We start from the raw sequence: 21,523 nt of genomic DNA on the forward strand, positions 1-21,523 counted from the left end.
GAAAACCGTTAACGCAAGCGTTAAGTCCTGACAGCATGTCACTCCGAAACATTGATATCAACGTACAAGAATACTCGGTGTCACAACCCAGAGGACTACAGTCGGGCTTGGGTAAGGTGACTTGTCAGGGCCGCGCCATAGCTCAAGCGGTTAGCCGCTGGCTTCCCACCGCGGCGACCCGGGTTCGATTCCGGGGTCTGGCCAAGTGGGATTTCTGGTGGACAAAGCGGCGCTAGGGCAGGTTTTCTCCTAGTACTTCGTTTTCCCCTGCCAATCTTCATTCCACCAATTGCTCCACAATCACCCTCACCTATCATCTGGGGCTGGTACAATAGGCCAGAAGTGGCCGCAGTACAAGGGACTTAGTCCCACCCCACTAGCAATAAAAAAAATGTGACTTGTTACGAGCTTGACAATCGTGGTTCGGTTCCTGGCACAGTGAAGTAATCTTCCCTTCGCCCTGATGTCCATAGCGACCATGAGCTCCCATCGAACGAGTTATCTTGGCCCTTTTCCTGGGAATAAAGCGGCCGAATCGTGAAGCTGACCATCCATCTCGAGCTCGACCATTTTCAGGCATCATTTTATGCAAATAACTCATAAAAATAGACGAAATAAAGCTTGGAACTCGGACAGCTGAAGATTTGGGACAGATGGCTTTGGAGTAAATCGGCTTAATCGGCCGTTGTGGAGGGGCATCTGAAGTCAGATGCGTTGACTCCCCCCCCCCACTTAACAATAATTCACATAGTGTAATAATGACATTTGTATCTTGTGCCACCGTATTTTATTAACTGATCGGTCCGTACCGTGGTTTCTTTGTTAAATTCCTGCCGCATCTCTTTTTTTCATATTCCACTAAAACTGTTGCCCACTGGGATTTGTCAATATCGCCGTCTAAAATATTAGTTTTTTTTTTTTTGCCATTTATTCCTCGTATCTGAAATATTCGGGAGCCGGAATAGCTCAGTCGGTATAGCAACCGGCTAAGGGCTGGAAGGCTGAGGGGTCGAAGTTTGAGTCACCGTAGGAGCAAGAATTTTCCTTCACTACATAGTGTGGTTCAGCCCAGTCCTGGGGCCCATCCAGCCTCTTATCCATTGGGTACCGGGATTCTTTCCCCGGGGGTAAAGCCGTCGAGGCCTGAAGCTGACCAGTTACCTCCAACTAAACATCCACTCTCAAATACGCCTTCATGGCGTAGCCAGTTGAAGGTTTCTGTTTCTGCAACTGTTATGTCTGTTGCGGGATATCGCGTGCCGCCACATAGGATAGGTTGAACAGCAAAAGACTAGCGCAGTATTTCATTATACCAGAACAGAATGTGTTTAATCTCGTCCTCTCAGTCAAATTGAACTAACTCCCAAGAACCCGTTTAATGCCTTGTGTCCCTCCATCGCCCTTTTAACGGATGATTTAATGCTCACCTACCATCGGAAGTCCCTAACCCCTTCGAGTAACTTCCTCTAACTGTAGTTCTCGCCACATCTTAAAAATTCAAGCCGAAACGCCTCCTGTCCTATCCACTGGCCTCCCCCTTCATCGCCTTAAACTTCAGTTTATAAATGACCTAAGTGGCATTCGCTGCGCCAATGAGCAGTTCAACATTTCCCACCGCTTTTTGGCATATGATCCTGTGTTACCGCAGCAGGTGTAAGTAGGCCTGTATGTTGTCTGAATTCATGTGAAACTTTTTTCTATTCTGAAAGAAGAATATTGGTTGATTGTGTTTAAGAAAACTGTGAACCTACTGACGGACCGCCTCTGTGGTGTAGTGGTCAGAGTTTCTGGCTAGAGATCCAGAGGTCCCGGGCTCGATTCCCGGCGCTACCAGATTTTCGGAGAGATAGTGGGTCTGTTACGACGTCCACTCAGCCTCGTGAGGATAACTGAGGAGCTCTTTCAAGGAAATAGCGGCTCTGTTCTAGAAACCCGAGATTAACGACCATGGGGATCCGTTGCGCTGACCACGTGACACCCTCTATACGCAAAAGTTGGCAGTAACTTCACCGGCAAGCGGCGGTGGCTCGGTCGGTATTGTTCGCTTGCGGGCTACTGACCACGGAGTTGTTTTTTGTTTTTGTTTTTTTTTTTTTGTGAACTTACTGACAAGAATATCTGGACCTTAGCGACACGAGCAAAGCGAAAATTATGTAGTGATGGGTGTCAGAATACTTTTCGCCAAACTCTGTGAGGGTGAATATGTCCAGGAGGATTGCATGGGCTGTATATGTAGCACATATGGATAAGATGAAAAATGCATACACAGTTGTGGTCGGTAAAGTCTAAGGAGAACATTTGAGAGACCTAGGTGTAGATGGGGGGATCTCATTAAAGTAGACTTGAAAAATTCAGTGTGAGGTAACTCAACAGAGTAAAATTAATACACGAATTCATTGAGAAGCCGAGAAACTATTAACTTCTCACGAAAGAAGACCGTGCTCTATGTAGTTCGTTACATCATAATCAACTTTAAAAATTGGCCCAAAGGTCGACTCTTTTTCGTCTGTATAATACGTCCATAGTGTTCAAGTATCCCCATCGCGTCTGTGATTGATTTAAACGAAACTCTTGTGGAAATATGATGCAGGCGGAAATTTTATCTCCAATATTTTTTTGGGGGGAGGGGGAACGCGGTAGCATAGTTGGTTGGCGCATTATTCTACAAACCGGAAAGTCCCGGGTTCGATTCCCGATGTCATTTGATTTTTTTTTAATTTACCTAATCTTTCCAGCCTCAATATAGCCCTGGGGTCAACTCAGCGCCTAACAGAAATCAGTACCAGCTATCTTCCTGTGGTGTAAAGGGCGGCCGGCGCTTAAGGCCGACAAGTTCACCGCCATATGTGGGCCAACTGTCTAGAAACTATGGGAGCCTCGACGTCTCAAAACCCTATGGACCTCTACGGCCTGTTACGCAAGGCCGCTACCTACGCAGATCAACACAGAATAAACACGCTTTGGAGCATGGGGAATCAGTGAAACGCTTTGTCTCACTTCAGTTTCTTACCCCTAAGACAGTCGGTAGGATTCCTTGGACGGGGGATCAGCCCTTCGCAAGGTCGCTACCTACGCAGAACAACACAAACAGAATAAAGAAACACGCCTATGGGTGGGATTCGAACCCATGATTCTAGTGTTCGAGATGGCGAAGACGGACATTTCGTTTTACTTTTTCAAAATAACCATTCTCAGTCCGTGCGCCAAATAACATAGGAGGTATATAGTTGACTAAGCGCCGATGAATAAGACAAGAAACGAGTTATTCCCCTTTTCCTTGAAACGCGTTTCTCCTTCTGTGCCCCGAGGCAGTAGTGGAGCCCTGGTGTCTAAAATGTCCAGTGTTGGCCTTTGGAGATTTTAAACTAATGTTCCGTTGTTAATCATAGTGTTTTCCTCTTAAGTCCGTTGCCGCGAAGGGGGTGGGGGATGCAGCAAATTATGGATATGAAGGAGAGGAGAACCAGAAGAGTTTGTAAGGGTGGTTCGTGGGGTAATATGTCACAAGTCATTTCTCTGAACTGGACATGCAGAAACGTAACACTGTTTTTGTAGCATATGCCTTTTTTTTTTGTTCAGCTTTAAGGGTGGGTTCTGATTTAATCTGAGTTGTGTGCCTTAAGGGCTAATCACTTTAAATGTACGTGCCCCCTCTCCACCCACCACTGGCACTTGAGCTTGTAAACCCGGAAAATCAAAGTGGCGTGGTCAACTTCTAACAAATGGGCATCTACACGAATGTATGAGAACTGATAGTGATAAGTGGAATGGGATAGGACTGCCGTCGTACTATATAATTTCCTTCTGTACTGCTTCGCCCTTGTGTTTAAAAGACGTTGCTAGATAACGACCAAAGTTAATCCACTTTCATAATTAAATCAAAACTGAACTGAACTTACATGGATTTGTTGTCCGGAGGGAATATTGGGTTGTAAGTCATGATGCAAGCTTTATTTTCCTCCTGTCCTTTCCTTCTTTATATAATCTATCCCCTCCATTTTCTTCTATCGTTACTTCTTTCTTCCTCTCTTTCTCTCTCTGTCCGTTTCACTCCATTTATTTGTTTAATCTTTCTTTTTTCTTATTCGTATACAGCCTTTTCTTTGTTTCTATCTGCATTCATTCCTTCATTTTGTCACCGTAAAAACTCCGATTCCTGTAGTCCGCAAGCGAACTATACCGATCGAGCGACCGCCGCTTGTCGGCGAAGTTAGTGCCAACTTTTGCCGATAGAAGGTGTCACGTGTCCAGCGCAACGGATCCCCACGGCCGTTAATCTCAACTGGAGCCGCTATTTCCTTGATAATTCCTCGGTTATCCTCACGAGGCTGAGTGGACCCCGTTCCAGACCCACAATTTCTCAGAAAATCTAGTGGCGTCGGGAATCGAACCCAGAACCTCTGGATCTGTAAGCAGGAACTCTGATCACGAGACCACTCCTTTGTTTGTTTATTTTTTATTTCCTATTAACTTCATTTTTGCTTCTTTTGATCAATGTAGATATTTGTGTGCTGTATAATTATGTTTCACACTACACAGTACTTCTGACATGGGAGCAGCCCACCCTAAGACCTCTGGCTTCACAAGACAGCGGAAAGAAACACGAATCAACTTCTAAGCCCCTAACGAGTTAGTCCACGACTTAAAGTGGTCCTCAGGCATTAAGGACGTGCAACCGGGGACCGGCACATCGCAAGGCCTTCACCTTAACAAGACAACACGAAGAAACACAGACCGATTTCCAAGCCCCTAACGAGATACAACGTAGTACGCACTCTTCTGATGGTTCAAGGCCGTTCATACCCTCGACAGATTTGTGACCGAGATTGCCGCTGGCCTGTTCTTACCTTTTAAGATGTGTTTTCATTGCTTCATGCATCACCATCATCATAATTATACATCGTTGCGAAGTTGAACTACAAAATGCCCTGTTTTGATCTTCTGGGTCACACCGTTCAGTGTCCGCTCCACTCTTGCGTGAGTTCATTATGTGTATGGGGAGCCCGTTGTCCTCCGTTGGATGGATGTGTTGAAGCCAAGTCTTATTTCTGTCCTCGTGAACATTTTCTTGTAAAGACTAAGTTCTGAATTCTTGTAATTCTTTTTTCGTTGCCCTTTTCCACGAAAAGGGTCTCTGTCCTGTTGTTAGTCCCTTTTCAGATTGTCACTTATCGACCACTTTTATCCCCCATTTTCCAGTTTCGTCTTCTTTCCACAGGACCAAGGGCAATTCTACCTGTTGTTCGGAATAGCTGTGGAATGTGGTCTCTTACTCGGAATGGAAAACACAGTTTCGATGGAAACAGAGATAAAGTCCTTGTGCTTAACGAATTAAGCACTACACCATGAAGGCGCAAGGGGGAGTGGATGTATACATCCACATTTTCTTGACCTCGGCTTCACGCCCCAACCGCTTTAATCCCCCCCGGGGGAACAGGTCCCGGTACCCATTGGGTAGGAGGCTGGGTGGACCCCAGAGCCCGTCTGGACGATATGAAGAAGAGAAAATTCATGATCCTTCCGGGACTCGAACTCTGACCCCTCGGTCCAGCTCGTAGCCAGTAGCTGTATCGACTGCGGTATCCCGGCTCACATGGAAACAGAGTGCTCAGAAACGTACGTATTTATACTTAAGAAAGACGAAGTAAATGTGCAGGACTTTAGGTTGTAAGAACGGGCCGCAGATTGAATCGCTTCCGAAGATGAGCTGTGGTATTCAAAGTTCTTGCTCGTATTTCTGAGGCACAAACATTAATGCTTACTGTTGCAGGTGATGAAACTTTTCCACGTTGCGCCCTTCGATCAGCATTTGTCTATTGATGGACGAGATCTGGTGGATAACAACGCCACTCTTGGATCCCTCCAGGTTTATCCACATTCCGTGATTCTTCTTAAGGTAAGTCATTTTGGCCACTTTCAACTGCAGTGACTAGTTTAGTACTGCGACGTTATAATTTTCTGGAACTGTTACTGCCTCCCTGTCAGCAGACGTCTCTGATATCGCTGTCAGTTCTTTCTTGTTCACTTCTACTTCACTGTACGTCGCTCGCTGCACCGTCTTCTGTCGCGTCACACGCCTGCTCTGTCCGTCCACACTCATCGCCTGTTCTAGCATTCAGTGAACCGACAGAGTGCCCACAGTTGTTACTGTCACGTGTTACACAATGACTAAAGACGGAGTTCGGATTGATAACTGGATGTATTAACAACCTACCAGGTCGTAAGTACAATTAATTATTACACTGTTGCTGCTTTACACAATTTATAAACACTCCACGCTAATCTTTTCAGTCTGTCTACACTAGTCTTCACAGATCTATAACACAAACTATAACAGTCTCACTGAATTACACACTGCAAATATTACACATAAATAAAATCTAATCACATGTTAAGTGATCACAGGCCGACTTCTGCTTCTTCTGTACTCCTAGTTCCTATTCTCTCTGAACTCACAGCTCACGGCTCTCGTTATATAGCCGCGGAACGGACATGGGCCTGCAGTAAACACGTATCACGTGATCACTATTCATCCAGCTTATTGGTGCGTCGATCGGATCTACAGAAAACGCATGTCACATGATCACTATCCACTGTTATGACTTTACCGCTGACACGGAAACCATAACTTCCTTTATTGTAGCATGTTGGACCTTGTTTACAGAGCTATTGCTTGGCAACGATCAAATCGGTTACATTATGTTATACAACGGCACATGTTTAGCTTCTTAGATTATGCAGCTTAAATTTGTGGGGTCATTCTGAGTGTTTGACTTGACAGGACAATGAAGGAAGCGGACCTGGAATGTTTGGAGCTTCTGCCGCAGCATTTTCACGGAATGACTGAAGAAAGCAGCGAAAGATATCAATCGCAATAGCTGGTCTGGAATCAGAGCTGCTAGCCGCTGTACCGCGATGTGTATTTGGAGTGTCCGCGTGTTTATGGACTTCGTCTTGTAGTCAGAGTGCATATCAGCTGTTTCCCTAAACATCTGACACTTGTAATGCAGGTGCGATGTATTTTCTCTTCAGTAGAAGCCGTATTTTTATATTTTATTCAAATAAGCTTTACCCAACACCACGGTAATTCAAAACATCGCGGTCAAGGGGGTTGCGCTCCTGCTTCGATGTCGGGAGGCCCCGGTTCATATCTGCCCATAGGTCGGCTGTCGTGACGTGTTTCTCTGGCCTTTCTCTGCGCCTTCAGGTAGTGAATGCTAAATAGACGCTTTAATGGTACTCTCCTCTCTTCTCCTCTCCTAGTATACGTCACCATTCTTCCGTCACATTAGGGTTTCATTGAGAAATTAAAATGTTTCGTGGTAAGAACTTATGTTTAAAATATCCATCATGTCCGTCGTCTGTTCATAAGTAGACCAAGCAAGACCCGAACTATTTGGCTGATTTCCGTGAAATACTGAAATTTGTCGAGCCATTTTGATTTCTACTCAGTTCGGTTCTTTATAAACATCGCTTACGCGGGCTTAAGTAAACGTTACCTATATTTTCTGAGGCATATAAGGGATCTTGTTATAAAAAGGAAGCATTACTGGTATATTCCAGGAACCGATCACAATGGCCGCACGATCTAAGGCATGAAATGTCTTCTCCCGCTAGAACACTGATCGTGGGTTCGAATCCCACTCAAGGCATGGATATTTGTTTGTGCTAAGTAGCGACCTTTCGTCGGGCTGATCCCCCGGCCAAGAAGTTCCGCCGTTTGTCTTAGATTAAAAAACTGAAGTGTTTCACGGATGCCCTGTGCTCCAAGTATGAACAGCAGAAATAGAAGAAAAAGACGAAGAAGAAGAGGATGAGGAAGAGGAGGAAATTCCAGGGAATACGATACTTATTCGGGTAGTTACGTGTAACATTCCTCCGGGAGGAACTTTAAGCCGTGGGTCCCGTGTCGTTGCTTTACGGCACGTAAAAGAACCTCATGTCTCAAGGAGACCACTGAGCCAAATTTGTAAGGACATTTCCCGCCCAACAATAGTCTCTAACGCCTCTGGTAGATGGGAGAAGCATATAGATACCGCTGAGCCGGTAGAGGCCGAACTCGNTCACCTTTGTGAACTTTTCCAATGACACTGGCCGTTACTAAATAAGTTTGTGTCGCTAGGTGATATAAAGTGGGCGCGTGCCTTGAATACATACGAGATGATGTCTAATCTTACAGCCCTTACCATTTAATCTCATTTATATCGGGAAAATGAGACCCCAAGTTCAGAGTTGGACCATAACATAACGGACGTGATAACCTAACGCATCAATAAGGTGCCTGGTTAATATTCCATAAGTGTTTTGCTATCAGATTGTATAATAAGCTACTACTGCACTAACTCCAATGACTAAGATTGTCAGCCCTACGCGCCGACCGCCTTTTACCCCCAGGAATATATACGTGTATATATTCCCACAGAGATATTGGGTTTTCTGACTTTATCCATCGTCCTGATTTGTAAGATAACTAAGAAAAACACGACGTTTCGGAAACTGGATCTGTTTCCGTCCTCAGGTGAGGGAAAACACCTATTCTGTTGGGTCCCTTAGAAAGAGCTAGCCTCAATCACTGGTCTTAGTTATCTTAAAACCAGAACGCCAGAACGATGGATAAAGTCCGAAAACCCAATATCTCTGTGTGTTATACACCATCGTCAGAATCCTATAGTAACTACGTGTATATATTGCTTAGAATGACCGATACTATGACCTCCCAAAGTAGAGACCTTTCCTCTTGGGCCACTCTGTATGTAAGCGTGTACACCTGAGTAAAAAATGTTCCTTGTCACCCGGTCAGTATTGGAGGAGCGCATTAAGCTGCCAACACGATGGTTGAAGAATATAAAATATTCAGCGTTGTAGAAATGGCATTTAATCGAAATCAGCGGGCCATGAATGCCGCTGGTATTATTCAATTCACACAGCCTGAGAGCCAACATGTACGTCCTCCTAACGCTTTCAACTTCACTTCTGGCCGTTAATGACATGACGATATATTTAAAAATTCAAACCACGCCCTTGGAGTTTCGGTAGTTTCCTACTGTAATTGCACGTGCAATTCCCCCACGGTCTCTCTACACATATAAGCATTAGGTTTGGTGTGAAGAGCGATTATGTCACATAATGGCATCATCATCTGAATCAGTAAAGTGTATCCGTCTCTTCCCTACATTTATGCGATGCTAGGGGAAAGTGTCACTTCGATTGTAACCTAGAATTACATGCATCGGTTACTGTGAACGTACTTTGAAATATTTTTCACCGTCCGTTTTATGTATAACCAAGGTAGGTGAGTCAGTGTAGTGGCTGGCTAAAGGTCCGATACCCGGCAGGGGCTTACTTATTTCCCCTAGTCACTGGACCGGCTCCGGTGCCCACCCAACTTCTTGTGCAACGTGTACTTGGGGCTTTGTCCTCGAGGGTGAAGAGGCCGGGCTTAAATTTAACCCCTTACCTCTGTCCAGTGATTGGAATGATAGCGTGTGATGCTTAATTAAATGCACGAACCTTCTGTCTATATGTCTATCTATCTGTGACTCTACAGTCCTTGGTTGGACGTTGGCCGCTTTTTCGTTTTCTTGATCTTGTACACAGTCGCTAGGACTCCTTGAACGGGGGATCGGCCCGTCGCAAGGCCGCTACCTACACACAGGACAGCACAAACAGAATAAACGCACACAGACATCTATACCTCAAGTGGGATAGGAACCCACGATCCTGGCATTCCAGCGGGCAAAGACATTTCATGCCTTAGACCGCGCAGCCACTGTGATCCGCAAATACAGGAACTACTGTATAGGTTTTAAGGTTACGATCTTTAGCAACGTGACCCGCTGTTGTGTGATAGATATGTACCGCCGTTTCGGAGAGCCTGCTACCTTGGTCTTCCTCTTCTGGTGTTATGCATGTGTTCTAGGAAAGGGAAGAACGAGAAGCGTTATTGTGAATTCTTTGCCGTAATATGTTCCTTCGAGATACCTACAGTCCATTCGCGGAGACGAGAGAGTCCTCGTAAACAAATGCACGCGGTGTCTCCTTCGCTCTTTGAATGAAATCATGCAGCGATCACGTGATGCGTGTATCGTTGCAGGGGCGTCCAAAGTTCACTCTTCAGTCTGAATGCAGTGAGTACACTGAGTAACTGTGCGATTTGTCCACTCCTTGCTGTCAGCTGTGGCGACTCGGGGCCTGCTTTGTTTACGCTGTCTCGTCTCCGCGAATGGACTATACGTATATTTGCAGGAAATATTAAATAATAACTATACACGTAACGATCTGTTTATATTCAGTATAGTGACCAGTATACATAACCTCAAATTTTCGGAACATTACTTTACGTAGGATCTTCTGTCTCCACTTTGACAATATTGTAATTTCAAAATGACTATCAATATAAGTTTAAATACAGAGTCAACTTTGTCCCTGTCGTCCAAGAATATTACTCAGAAAATCAGTACTGTGTGTCACGTGGTGAAAGTTAAACCAATCAGCGACTGTCGGGTTTGCCGCCTTTCACGCGCTCCTAAAGTTATACCATGTCGCACTGTCGAGGTATGTGGTGTTGAACCTTCGAGACAGTGAAATGTGTTAGTGACAGAAACTATGACTGGAATTAGTTCACGGTAATAACAAAAATGATGACAATATTTAAAATGTCACTTGATTGGCTGCACGATATTCTTTGCATTATAGCAAGTCCCAGAAGTTTCTGCTGGGTCGCATAAACTACTTTTTATCTTCTCCTACTCGATTACACCATTTTGCCAAGGTGGTTTACGCGTTCCCAATTGGTCATACCGTTCTTTGGCACAATACCGACACATTAACTAGAGACAGTGTAACAAGAGCGATAGTGTGCGCCTCCTGCTACTATCTGTATGGTAAACTGGCAGCAGTGAGTACATGCAGGTTACGGTGTTGTCACGTAAAGCAAGGAGAAAACATAACCTTCGTTGGCTAATGCTCTTTAAATGATCTCAGGCTAGTGGTTGAAGATAATGCGAATGTTATCGGAACAGCAAATAGTGATGACACAGGCCTATCCCCTTCATAACCCGGCGTGGCATGGAACCACAATACAATACAATACAATAGTGCATGCGAAGTTCAGAGAGGAACCATACTTATCAACATCGCAATCCTATGGTTCTCTCTGCTCAACAAACCATCACATACCAGCTGTCTTCCCGGATTCTGACTTCAGTTTCGTTGAAGTCCATTCCGCGCCTGGACGCAGAGGTTGTCAGAGGTCGTGTGTATTGTTCAAGCTTTATGTTAGGCGGCTGTGCAACGTTGCCTAATTCCCTGTGACCGTTAATAAGAGAGCAGTGAGGTGTAATTTAGTTGATGCGTTTTTAATGTCGTATAATATAATATCATCTGTAGTAAGCAATGGGTGATTATGTCTCCACTCCTCCAATGTATGATCTGTGTTAATAGGATGTCCTCTTGTGTAGATAAGTGACATACAATTCACACACAGGACGTTCCGCGAACATGACATCAAACTAGGAATATAAGAGGATATATTGTAGTTACAGTGCGTAGTTTTCCTTAAAGTTAAAAGTAAAGTAAAGGTATCCCTGTAATGGGCCGTGGAGGCCCGTAGGGTTGTGAGATGTTGAGGTTCCCACATTTTCTATACAATCGGCTCATAGATGGCGGTAAGGTTGTCAGCCCTACGCGCCGGCTGCCCTTTACCCCCCAAGAATATTCCTGGTACTCATTCTGTTAGAGGCTGAGTCAGACCCAGGGCCATAGTGCGGCTGGAAGGATTAGGTAAATTGAAAAAAAATCCAATGACCTCATCGAGATTCGATCCCGCGACCTTCCGGCTTGTAGCATAGTACCTTAACGAACTATGCTACCGTGTGCCCCTGCGTAGTTTTCCTAATTAATTCCTAAATTGAACATAAAAACCGCCGGTAATTCACACCAATTATCAAAATCACCGTTTAGGACGAAACTGCTACCTCAACTTTTCTCTTATTTTGAATCTCCTGCCCATAGAAGCCGTTAACCTGTTATTACATATATCATTTCACTTTTGTCCCTGTGTTGTGAGGCTGAAATCGATGTCCTTCCACATGTTTCCAGAGCTAATACAACATTTGGCAGGCCAAACCCAATGACTTAGTGTGGAACAGGGGATGAAGACCTCATCCTACGATGTAAGTGTCTCACAGTACTGTCTTCTGGGATATAACGCCGTTGAAAGTCTATCCCCTCCTTCTTCAGGGTCGAATAAGCCGAGCAAGATAGCGTGAAAGCAGGTCGCAAACCAAGTCGACCCTGAAGATGGAGGCGATGTGTTCCTGTGAAATGTCAGTTGACTGTCAACGGACTACACGGCGTATATCCTAGAAGATAATAGTCTATGTAACCACCTCTAAGAGAATCTAAAATTATACATGTAGAAGAGTAGTTTTGTGTCGTACAGTGACCTCGTCCATTTCGGAGGTCTGTTAGCTCACTTCGATACCCTGTATAGCTTGTAATGTTGCTTTGTGATCGAGTTTGTTATTAGTAGTAGTTTGAAAGACATGACCTTGGAATAAAGATATTGATATATTCCACTGATTTTGCTAAACTTATCGGACAGACAGTCCTATATTTGTGTGTGGAAGAATGGGCACAAGTTGCTGTTGTTATGTGTTTACTTTGAAGTAAACATTTACGGGGAACCGCCTGTATGAGAGAGTCAGTTTAAGATGGTGTCACTTCAGTATAATCCACATATATCTTTGTTTTTATTCGAACTGCTTCGTTTTTCTGTTGTTTTCTTTTGTTTTCTTCCTGTGCGTGTAATTTCTATCATTGTGATGTCCATTGCTAAGGCGGGATCTCTTACATTTATGTCAGTGCATGATCGGTGTAAGTTCATTTATTTTAGGTCCAAGTCCTAATGGCTGGAGATCCAAGTGCTGAGGATAATATTTTCTCTTCCTTTAGCAAAGCCTTCTCAGTTGCATATAACATTTACCGACCAGTGAAGGATTGATTGCAATTGATGAATTGATGCCCTATTCTTCAATATATTTTGAATAGTTCTGAATTTTTGCTCAGTGCTACCTTTACCTCTTTTCTGATTCTGAATACCACGTTTTATACTGGTCTTTCTGTAGATGTAGCAGAGGAACCATAAGAGGCTCAGGTGACCGAAACGTCTTATCGTCACAATGCGTTGCATGTCAGCGTCATACAACTCACACCCCGTGGCCTGTAGTCCGCAAGCGAACTATACCGACCGAGCGACCGCCACTTGTCGGCGAAGTTAGTGGCAACTTTTGCGGATAGAGGGTGTCGCGTGGTCAGCGCAACGGATCCCCACGGCAGTTAATCTCGTTTTTTTTAGACCGGAACCTCACACAACAGAATTGTTAATTTCCTTGCCATGCTTTTCCTTGTGGCCACTACATACAATAATGGGCCCTTTTGGGGGGGGGAGGGGTTTGGTTGTTGTACATCAACACTAGGTACTTTTAAATGTTAATAGTTTCCTCAGAATAAAATGTGTCCTACAATGGAAATTGTCGCCATGCTAATGGTTATACTGTAGTTTATTGGTGCCTGTGTTCCTATTCCTGTGAATACTACCTGCTGTTATTAAGGTGATTAGATCCAAGATGAGGGATGGGGAGACGTTTAATGCGCATAGGAAAGATGTAAAATTTCGTTGGAAAATTGTTAGGTGCCACTGCAGGGACCACTTGGAAGATGAAGGCTTGGATTGCAGGATGATATTAAAATAGTGTAAGGTGGTGCGGATTTGTCAGGGGTGGATTTTATTCAGTTCATAGTAGGGTTTACTGGCCTACTTTTGTGAACAGAGTGGTAAAAGTTCGGTTCCGATAAAAATGTGTACTATATTGGCAGCTAACAATTCTTCTAGGACTATCCAGCGCTGTTGAGTTAATTGCTGTTATAAACAGTTATTTTTTCTCACTCACTCACTCATGGAGGTGAGCCCTTCTTGAGAAGCCGCCAATAGTGCCGCTACTCAAGAATTTCTCATCATTTTATGGAACCCGAAAGTTCATTACCGTGTTGACAAGAGCCCTTCACCGGTCCCTATCTTGAGCCAGATAAATCCAATCCATACCATCCCATCCTGTCTCTCTGAGATCCATTTTAATATTATCCGCCCACCTACGCCTTGGTCTTCCCAGTGGTCTCTTTGGCTTTCCCACCAATATCTTATATGTATTCCTCTTCTCTCCCATTCATGCTACATGTCCTACCCATCTCATCCTCCTTGACTTGATCATTAATATAATTAAGCTAGTCGAAGCTCTTCATTATGCAGTTTTCTCCAACCTCCTGTCACTTCATCTCTCTTTGGACCAAATATTCTCATCAGCGTCCTGTTCTCAAACACCGTCGGTGTTATTTTTTCTCTGAATATATAAATTATTCTTGATGGCACGAGATAACGACAGATTTTATCACTACTTTAAAAATGTGTGTGTGTGTGCGCGCGTGCGTGCGTGCGTGCCGCGTAGGAGCACTCTCCAGAGGTGGCAGTCAAGGCTCAGAAGTGAAGTGAAGTGAAGTGAAACGTTACTAGTTCAGCTCCGATAAGTAATCAAAGTAGACGCTGCGAGACGTAAACGCGTATTAGTGTCTCTTTGGAATACGGAAGAATTAGTTAGTGACCCAGGCATCTGAAGAATAATGTTTCGACTGACGAAATAGGCCTAAACCAACGTTTAATCTTGTTGGGTGGTGACACTTTGTTTATTCTGAACTTAGGTCTACTTAATCCTGGGCCACAAGGAATTACTTGGTAGCTGCACCTTGGAAATGGAGACAGCCAGTTTTAGCGAACTGTTGATAACCAACCCACTACAACATACAGCTCCCAAGAATTGAAACAATTTACCTTCTGTGAAAGGCTGAAATATTCTTGAAGGCAACGCTGTTTTTCCCTGAAATAATATTTCTCTTTTGTTATTCCTGAAGTTTGCTTATTCCCCAGTGAATTTGTTTTAAAATCTGAGCATATTTTGTCGTCATCTGTACGAATACGAGGCCTGTGTTTATTAATCGTTTGGCTTTTTTTTTGGTTCTCTGGTTTGGTTTTACAATTAAGACATTACGTTTACGCCGCTGTTATTTCTTTTGTCTGCAGCAATTGTTCTCACTCCCCGGGAGGTTTGTTGTGTGTAGTCAACAGATAATTTGCTGCATTTGCCCTATTCTTTCGTATCTTAAAACAGGTTTTATCTTTCGGAATTCGGTTCTGAGAATGCTTGTTTCATTCATCGAGACTCTGTTATTAGATCCTGGGCTTTAACTTTGCCTCTCACCGTACATATTTCAGTTCGTGTTCAACCTGATTTATATTTTATTACACATTTCCTTAAATACGTACAATGAGACAGTGCATGAACCATTCGTAGACTTCAAGGAAGCCTATAATTTAGTTAGGCTGGAAGAATTGTACAGTTTTATCATTGAGCTAGAGGTACGCATGAAAGTAGTAAGGCCGATAACTGAATTTAAATGAAGCCTGTAGTAAAGTCCGTATAGATAAACATTTATCTGATACTTTTTCTATTCTAAATTATTTAAAACCAGGAGATGCTTTAACACCATTGCTTTTCAACTTTACTTTGAAATACGCCAGTAGGACGACACAAGAAAACCAGGTGGGACTGAAATTGAATTGGACACATCAGCTTCACGTTTATGCTGGTGATTTAAATCTATTGAAAGGTAAATGAAAAACACAGATACCCTAATTGACTCTAGTAAGTCGGTCTAAAAGTAAACGCAGAGAAAACTAAGTACATGTTGATGTAATATGATATATTATAAGTATAATAAAATGGGACGCTACGATGTAATATTTCTAAGTGTGTTCTGATGTCTTGGTACTAGAATACAGGGGAAACCGTAACATAAAACTAGGTAATATGTCCTTTGAAAACGTGGCGAAGTTTTAATATTTGGGGACGAAAGTAACAAGTTAAAATTTCGTTCGTGAGGAAATTAAGAGTAGATTAAATTCGGGTAATGTTTGCCGCCGTTTGGTTCAGCTCCTTCTGTCTTCTTGTCTAAAAACTTAAAAACCGAAATGTAGAGTTTTGTATGTATGAGAAACTGGGTCTCTGACAAGGTAAGCATGTAAACTGAGGGTGTTTGAGAACAGGGTTCTGAGAAAAATGTTTGGAACCAAGAGGGATGAAGTTACGGGGTGGAGACAGTTGCATAATGGGGAACTTCATAACTTGTACTCTTCGTCAAGTATAATTAGAATGATGAAGTCAAGGAGGATGAGATGGGCAGGGCGTGTAACAAGAATGGGGGGAAGGGAAATGTTTGGATGAGAAAAGCAGAAGTGAAGAGACCAATACGAAGACAAGATTAAAATGTACCTAAGAGAAATAGGAAGGGGTAGTGAGCGCTGGAATTTTCGTACTGAGGATAAGGACCAGGGGTCCCTTTTTTGAACACACAGTAATGAAATTTCGGGTTCCACAAAATGTTGATAAATTCTTTAGAAGCTGACCAACCGTTGGATTGTCGAGGAGGACTCGGCTCCATGGAGTCACCTAGTTGGTTAGTTAGTCAGTCAGTCTGTTTCCCTAAGAATATTTTAAAGTGAGCCATAGATCTCCATGTATATCTCCCAGCAGTCGCTTTAAAAGTGTCAATGCAAATCTTCTATGAGTATTACTCTTCCCACCCGAGTTACATGTCCAGCCCATTGCAATCTTCGGTGAAGAGCACGATACCAATGGGAGTCCCAAGATAAAAGTAAAGTGGTTCATTGGTTTGAAGTATGTTTTCCAGTTGTGATCAGCTGCTGTCTGCCTGCGCGTTTGCATATGCTTAGTTCAGGAGAAGAGGTGTAAAGGGGTAAAGTTGTCCCTGTGCTTAACTAATGCCACGAAGGCGTATGGTGGAATGTGTATATAGATCCACATTTCCTTGACCTCGACACTAGCTGGAGGTGAGTGGTCAGCTTCACGCACTTGCCGCGTTATCTCCGGGAAAAGAGCCCATGGTACCCATTGAATAAGAGGTTGGGTGGGCCCTAGAGCCGGTCTGGACGACGTGGAGAAGAGAAAATTCTTGACCATACAGGGACTCGAACTCTGACCCTCCGGTCGTCCAGTCCGTAGCAAGTCGCTATACCGTCTGCGCTATCCCGGCTCCCCAGGATAACGGGTATGTACTAAATTTGCTGCTGATGATCTCTTTCCCTCCTGGGTTAATATTCATAAACTTAACTCCGTGGCCTGTAGTCCGCAAGCAAACTATACCGACGAAGCGACCGCCGTTTGTTACTTAGTGCCAACTTTTTCGAATAGAGGGTGTCACGTGGTCAGCGTAACGGATTCCAACGGCCGTTAATCTTGGTTTTCTAGACCGGAGGCGCTATTTCCTTGAAATGGCTCCTCAGTTATCCTCGTGAGGCTGAGTGGACCCCGTTCCAGACCCGCTACTTCTCAGAAAATCTGGAAGCACCGGGAACTCTGGAATTGTAGCCAGGTTAAATAGTCCTACATGTCAAAAATGATTTGATCGAAAACAGGCATAAATTCGTATCGGCCTGATAACCAGTCGTTTTGAGAGTAGAGTAGCATTAACTCCCGAAACGTCATTCGTCTGGAATAATGTAAAATGCGCAGCATTTACGATGTAATGAACCATTTGCACAAAATTTTATTAAAATTGCCTTACGTCGCCTTTTCGCTTAAAGGTTTGATTTTGAAGACAGAGAAAGAGACGGAGAGGCCTGTTTACACAGGGAGGTATTAAAATGAAAAAGAAAGAATATATGGAAATAATGAAATTGGAACTGAAATGGGTGCAATGAAAAGCGATAAACAAGCTGCTTACAACTAGGGGATGCCGCTAAATGAGGTGAGGAGGGGATATGAAAATCTTTGACATTCAATATTAGATAAATTATGAAAAAGGGATTAGAAGAAGATGTTCATACTCTCTGCCGGTCACGGTAGCTGAGCGGTCTAAGGCATGTACTGTCTTCGCTCGCTTGGAAACCTGGATCGTGGGTTCGAATCCCACTCAGGGCATGGATGTTTAGTTTGTGTGTGTGCGTTTTTCTGTGTTTGTGTACAGGTAGAGGCCTTGCGACGAGCTGATCACCCGCCCAAGGAGTCCTACCGAATGTGTAAGATCTAGAAAAACCGAAGTGAACGGAGAAGTTCGTGGAGGTAGGCCTAGGCCCACTGGGGCTCTAGTGCCAAGGAAAAAAAATTCATACTCTGTATTAAAACTTCGTGACGCATTTTGCTGTTGATTTGAATGTGAAAGGAAGTTACGCACTTAATACTTTTTCTTGATGTTGTATTTAATCTTTCTTTAACTCGATACCGAATGTCGAACAGCTTATACCGAGATGATTTCAGTTTTCTTATGTAATATTACTAATGCCTTCATTGAAATCCAGTGAAGGCCATGCTCGAATATCTTGTATAATGATTACCTAAATTAGGATCATGCAAGCTTCTGAGAGAGCGGGACGAATCGGAAAATACATATCTCATTTCCGGTCAGTGTGAAGCTTTGGCGCGCATGCGTGTAAACCGCTGTTATGCTCATAGTATTTGCTACTGATTTCCCACTTAATGCGATACTAGACATTGCTTCTCTTTCGTCAGACTACAGATTGTCACTTTGATATAAAAGGTAAGTAAACTTGTCCCTGTGCTTAACTAATTAAGCACTACGCCATGAAAGCTTATGGGGGAGTGGATGTATAGATCCACATTTTCTTGACCTCGGCACTAGCTGGAGGTGAGTGGTCAGCTGCGCGCCCGTGCCGCTTTAACCCCTGAGAAATAGCCCCCGGTAGCCATCAGATAAGGGGTTGGGTGGGCCCCAAAGCCGGTCTGGACGATGTGGAGAAGAGAAAATTCTGGCCATATCGGGACTCGAACTCTGACATCTCGATCGTCCAGCCCGTAGGTAGTCGCTATACCGACTGCGTTATCCCGGCTCCCGTCACTTTGATATTTGAAGAGGAGACTGTTGTTTAATTTTGCAAATGTAGGATTTCAGATTCTCAAGAGTCGTGATTATGAAGAGTTCTGTTTTCTGGGTTATAATGTCGTGTAGTCTGTTGAAAGGTATCCGTCATATCGGAGGAAAATATCGCCTCCGTCTTCAGGATCATCTTCAAAAGGTAGCAAGCAGACCTCTACTCGCTGCTTGCTTCGCGCTGGTTTCTTCCTTGACGTATCATTTGACATGAAGATGGAGGCGACACGTTCTTCCGAAACATCGGTTGACTTCCAACGGAGTACACGGCGATATATCCCACAACGTAGAACTCTTAGTGAGTGTGAAAATATTTGTCTGTTAGTTTTTCCCTCAATTTTGATTTGGGTAATTAAAAAAAATCATCGGCATCTACTTTAAATGTAGATCCAAATTTGCGAAAAGATGTTTCATGTTGGCTTGTAAAGCCTTGTAACTTGATTTCAACTTTCTCTCTACTACTAATGGTGTTTGTAGGAACCTTGATGTATTTGGAACCAGACTGTTTCTCTTGATTATATTTTGTAATGATTTTTCTCATTTATTAAAATATGAATTGTATTCAATATGAATGGACCGCCTGGCTACAGATCAGAGGTCCCGGGTTCGATTTTCTGAGAAGTAGTGGGTCTGGAACGGGGTCCACTCAGCCTCGCGGGGATAATTGAGGAGATATTTCAAGGAAAAAGCGGCTCCGGTCTAGAAAATTGAGATTAACGGCTGTGGGGATCCGTTGCGCTGACCACGTGACAACCTCTATCCGCAAAAGTTGGCACTAACTTCACCGACAAGCGGCGGTCGCTCGGTTGGTATATTTCGCTTGCGGACTACAGGCCGCGGAGTTTCAGTATGAAGGAATGTATATATAATTTTCTCGCCGTAGCGCTGTTGCATGTGTTGAATTCTTATTATTACCTAAATGATGTAAGTTACCTTGCTTTTTCCTTTGTTTAAGTGTATATGTGTTTTCCTTTTTTTTTCTTTCTTTAACCTATGCTGTCTTTATAATTGTGTCTTGTCTGTTGAGTAAGCACGTAACTAAACAAAGAGTCGAATTGAATTATCAGCACCATCATTATCTTTATCTCTTTTTTTTTCGTTTCATTAAGTCACGTTGTTGAACTTGTTAGTACCTCGTCCCTTCTATATTTAATGCATTGGCTCTGAATTCTAAACTTCCCATCTACGTCCTTCGTGTTACGAAAGGAAATCTTCCCCTAGTTTGTGGCTTGTGTGCGACCATCTGACCCCTTACATCTATGCCACACATGTTACGTGGTTGCTGTGCAGGTCAGCAGGCTGCTTGACCGGCAGGGGAACTGGTTGGCTATGAATGTTATATTGCTCCTTTGGGACTTTGGGTCCACAACTTTTAACCAGCCTAACACCCCTAACTCCCTGCTTTTTCCTCGCACGAACTGTGTATGAAATTCTGCTTGTCTACGTTTTTGTTGTGTGGTGTCCGCAGAGCTTTTGAAGTCGACTGGAATTCATAATAGTGGTTATATGAAAAGCTAATAACTTATGCAGCACATGTTTTGTTAAGTTTTGGGGGTATAAGGCAGGTTCTGTACGTGTGGTTCTCAAAGTGGAGAGTCCATGTGCAGGCTGATGCAGCAAATGCTGATAATCATCTTCTTCTTCTTTCCTTCCTTGGGACCCATAGTCCGCGTTTCATTTCCAGCAAGGATATGATTTCACATTTTTCGTACCACTCTGTTACAAGTTAACCAGCTTCACATTGCACCGTGTTTCTTGAGAAGATGACAGTTCTTCAGATGTTAGAAAATTCCAAGCTATTATTCAACACGAAGTTTCGTGAAGTTGTTCAGAAGTGACCTCTATATGAAAATACGTCTTGTCTATTTTCACTTTACATATTCTAGATATTCCTCTCAGCTACTTTGTATTAGTTTTCTTCCATTTACTCTTATGTCTTTCAGTTGTTCACTTTCTTGAGTTTTCCTGACAAGTTTATGCAAGTCACTTGTTTTGTAACATGAAGTGAAATACAAATTGTGGATCTCCTCACCATGTACTATTTGTAATTAAGTTTTATATGATGCTTTTGATTAAAGATACCTATCAAATGATGCATTCTTCCGTCAATCTGTGTATCAGAGCTTGGCGCTGCTTTGCAAGACCTTCACGCTACAGTTTGACCCACGCCAAGCTCTCTTCTATAGTAGAGGTTTTCCAGGTCATTATATAGGAAAGCCGAAGGGGCAGCCTTGACGGTAGATTAAAGAATGGGAAAGCCGTTACTGCCCCAGGGCAACGTGGACTGAGGTTCGAACTCCAAATCCCAGTGCTCGAACGGGCCATTATCTCGTCAACATTTGGGTCCTCTGTTTGCATGCGTATTTAATTCTGTTTATGATACAACCGATCTTTGGCCAGCAACACCCGGTTTCTCTTAGCGCGAGGATACAGATCTGCGTTTTTCTGTGTTGTCCTGTGAAGGTAGATTCTGTACAGTGTACCTATCCAATGCCTAAGGGATTGT

General features: G+C 43.5%; 1 protein-coding gene across 1 annotated transcript in view; it reads left to right on the forward strand.

Moving 5' to 3' along the window:
• The window catches only part of LOC111866479 (ubiquitin carboxyl-terminal hydrolase 48), a 281,194-nt gene that overhangs the window by 181,795 nt on the left and 77,876 nt on the right, over window positions 1-21,523 (forward strand). Inside the window, exon 19 of the mRNA XM_023855451.2 lies at window positions 5,771-5,896. Within this exon, the coding sequence (XP_023711219.1) occupies window positions 5,771-5,896 (126 nt within the window). The remainder of the gene's footprint in view (window positions 1-5,770; window positions 5,897-21,523) is intronic.

The sequence above is a fragment of the Cryptotermes secundus genome, unplaced genomic scaffold (assembly GCF_002891405.2).
Source record: "Cryptotermes secundus unplaced genomic scaffold, Csec_1.0 scaffold320, whole genome shotgun sequence".
Lineage (NCBI taxonomy): Eukaryota > Metazoa > Arthropoda > Insecta > Blattodea > Kalotermitidae > Cryptotermes > Cryptotermes secundus.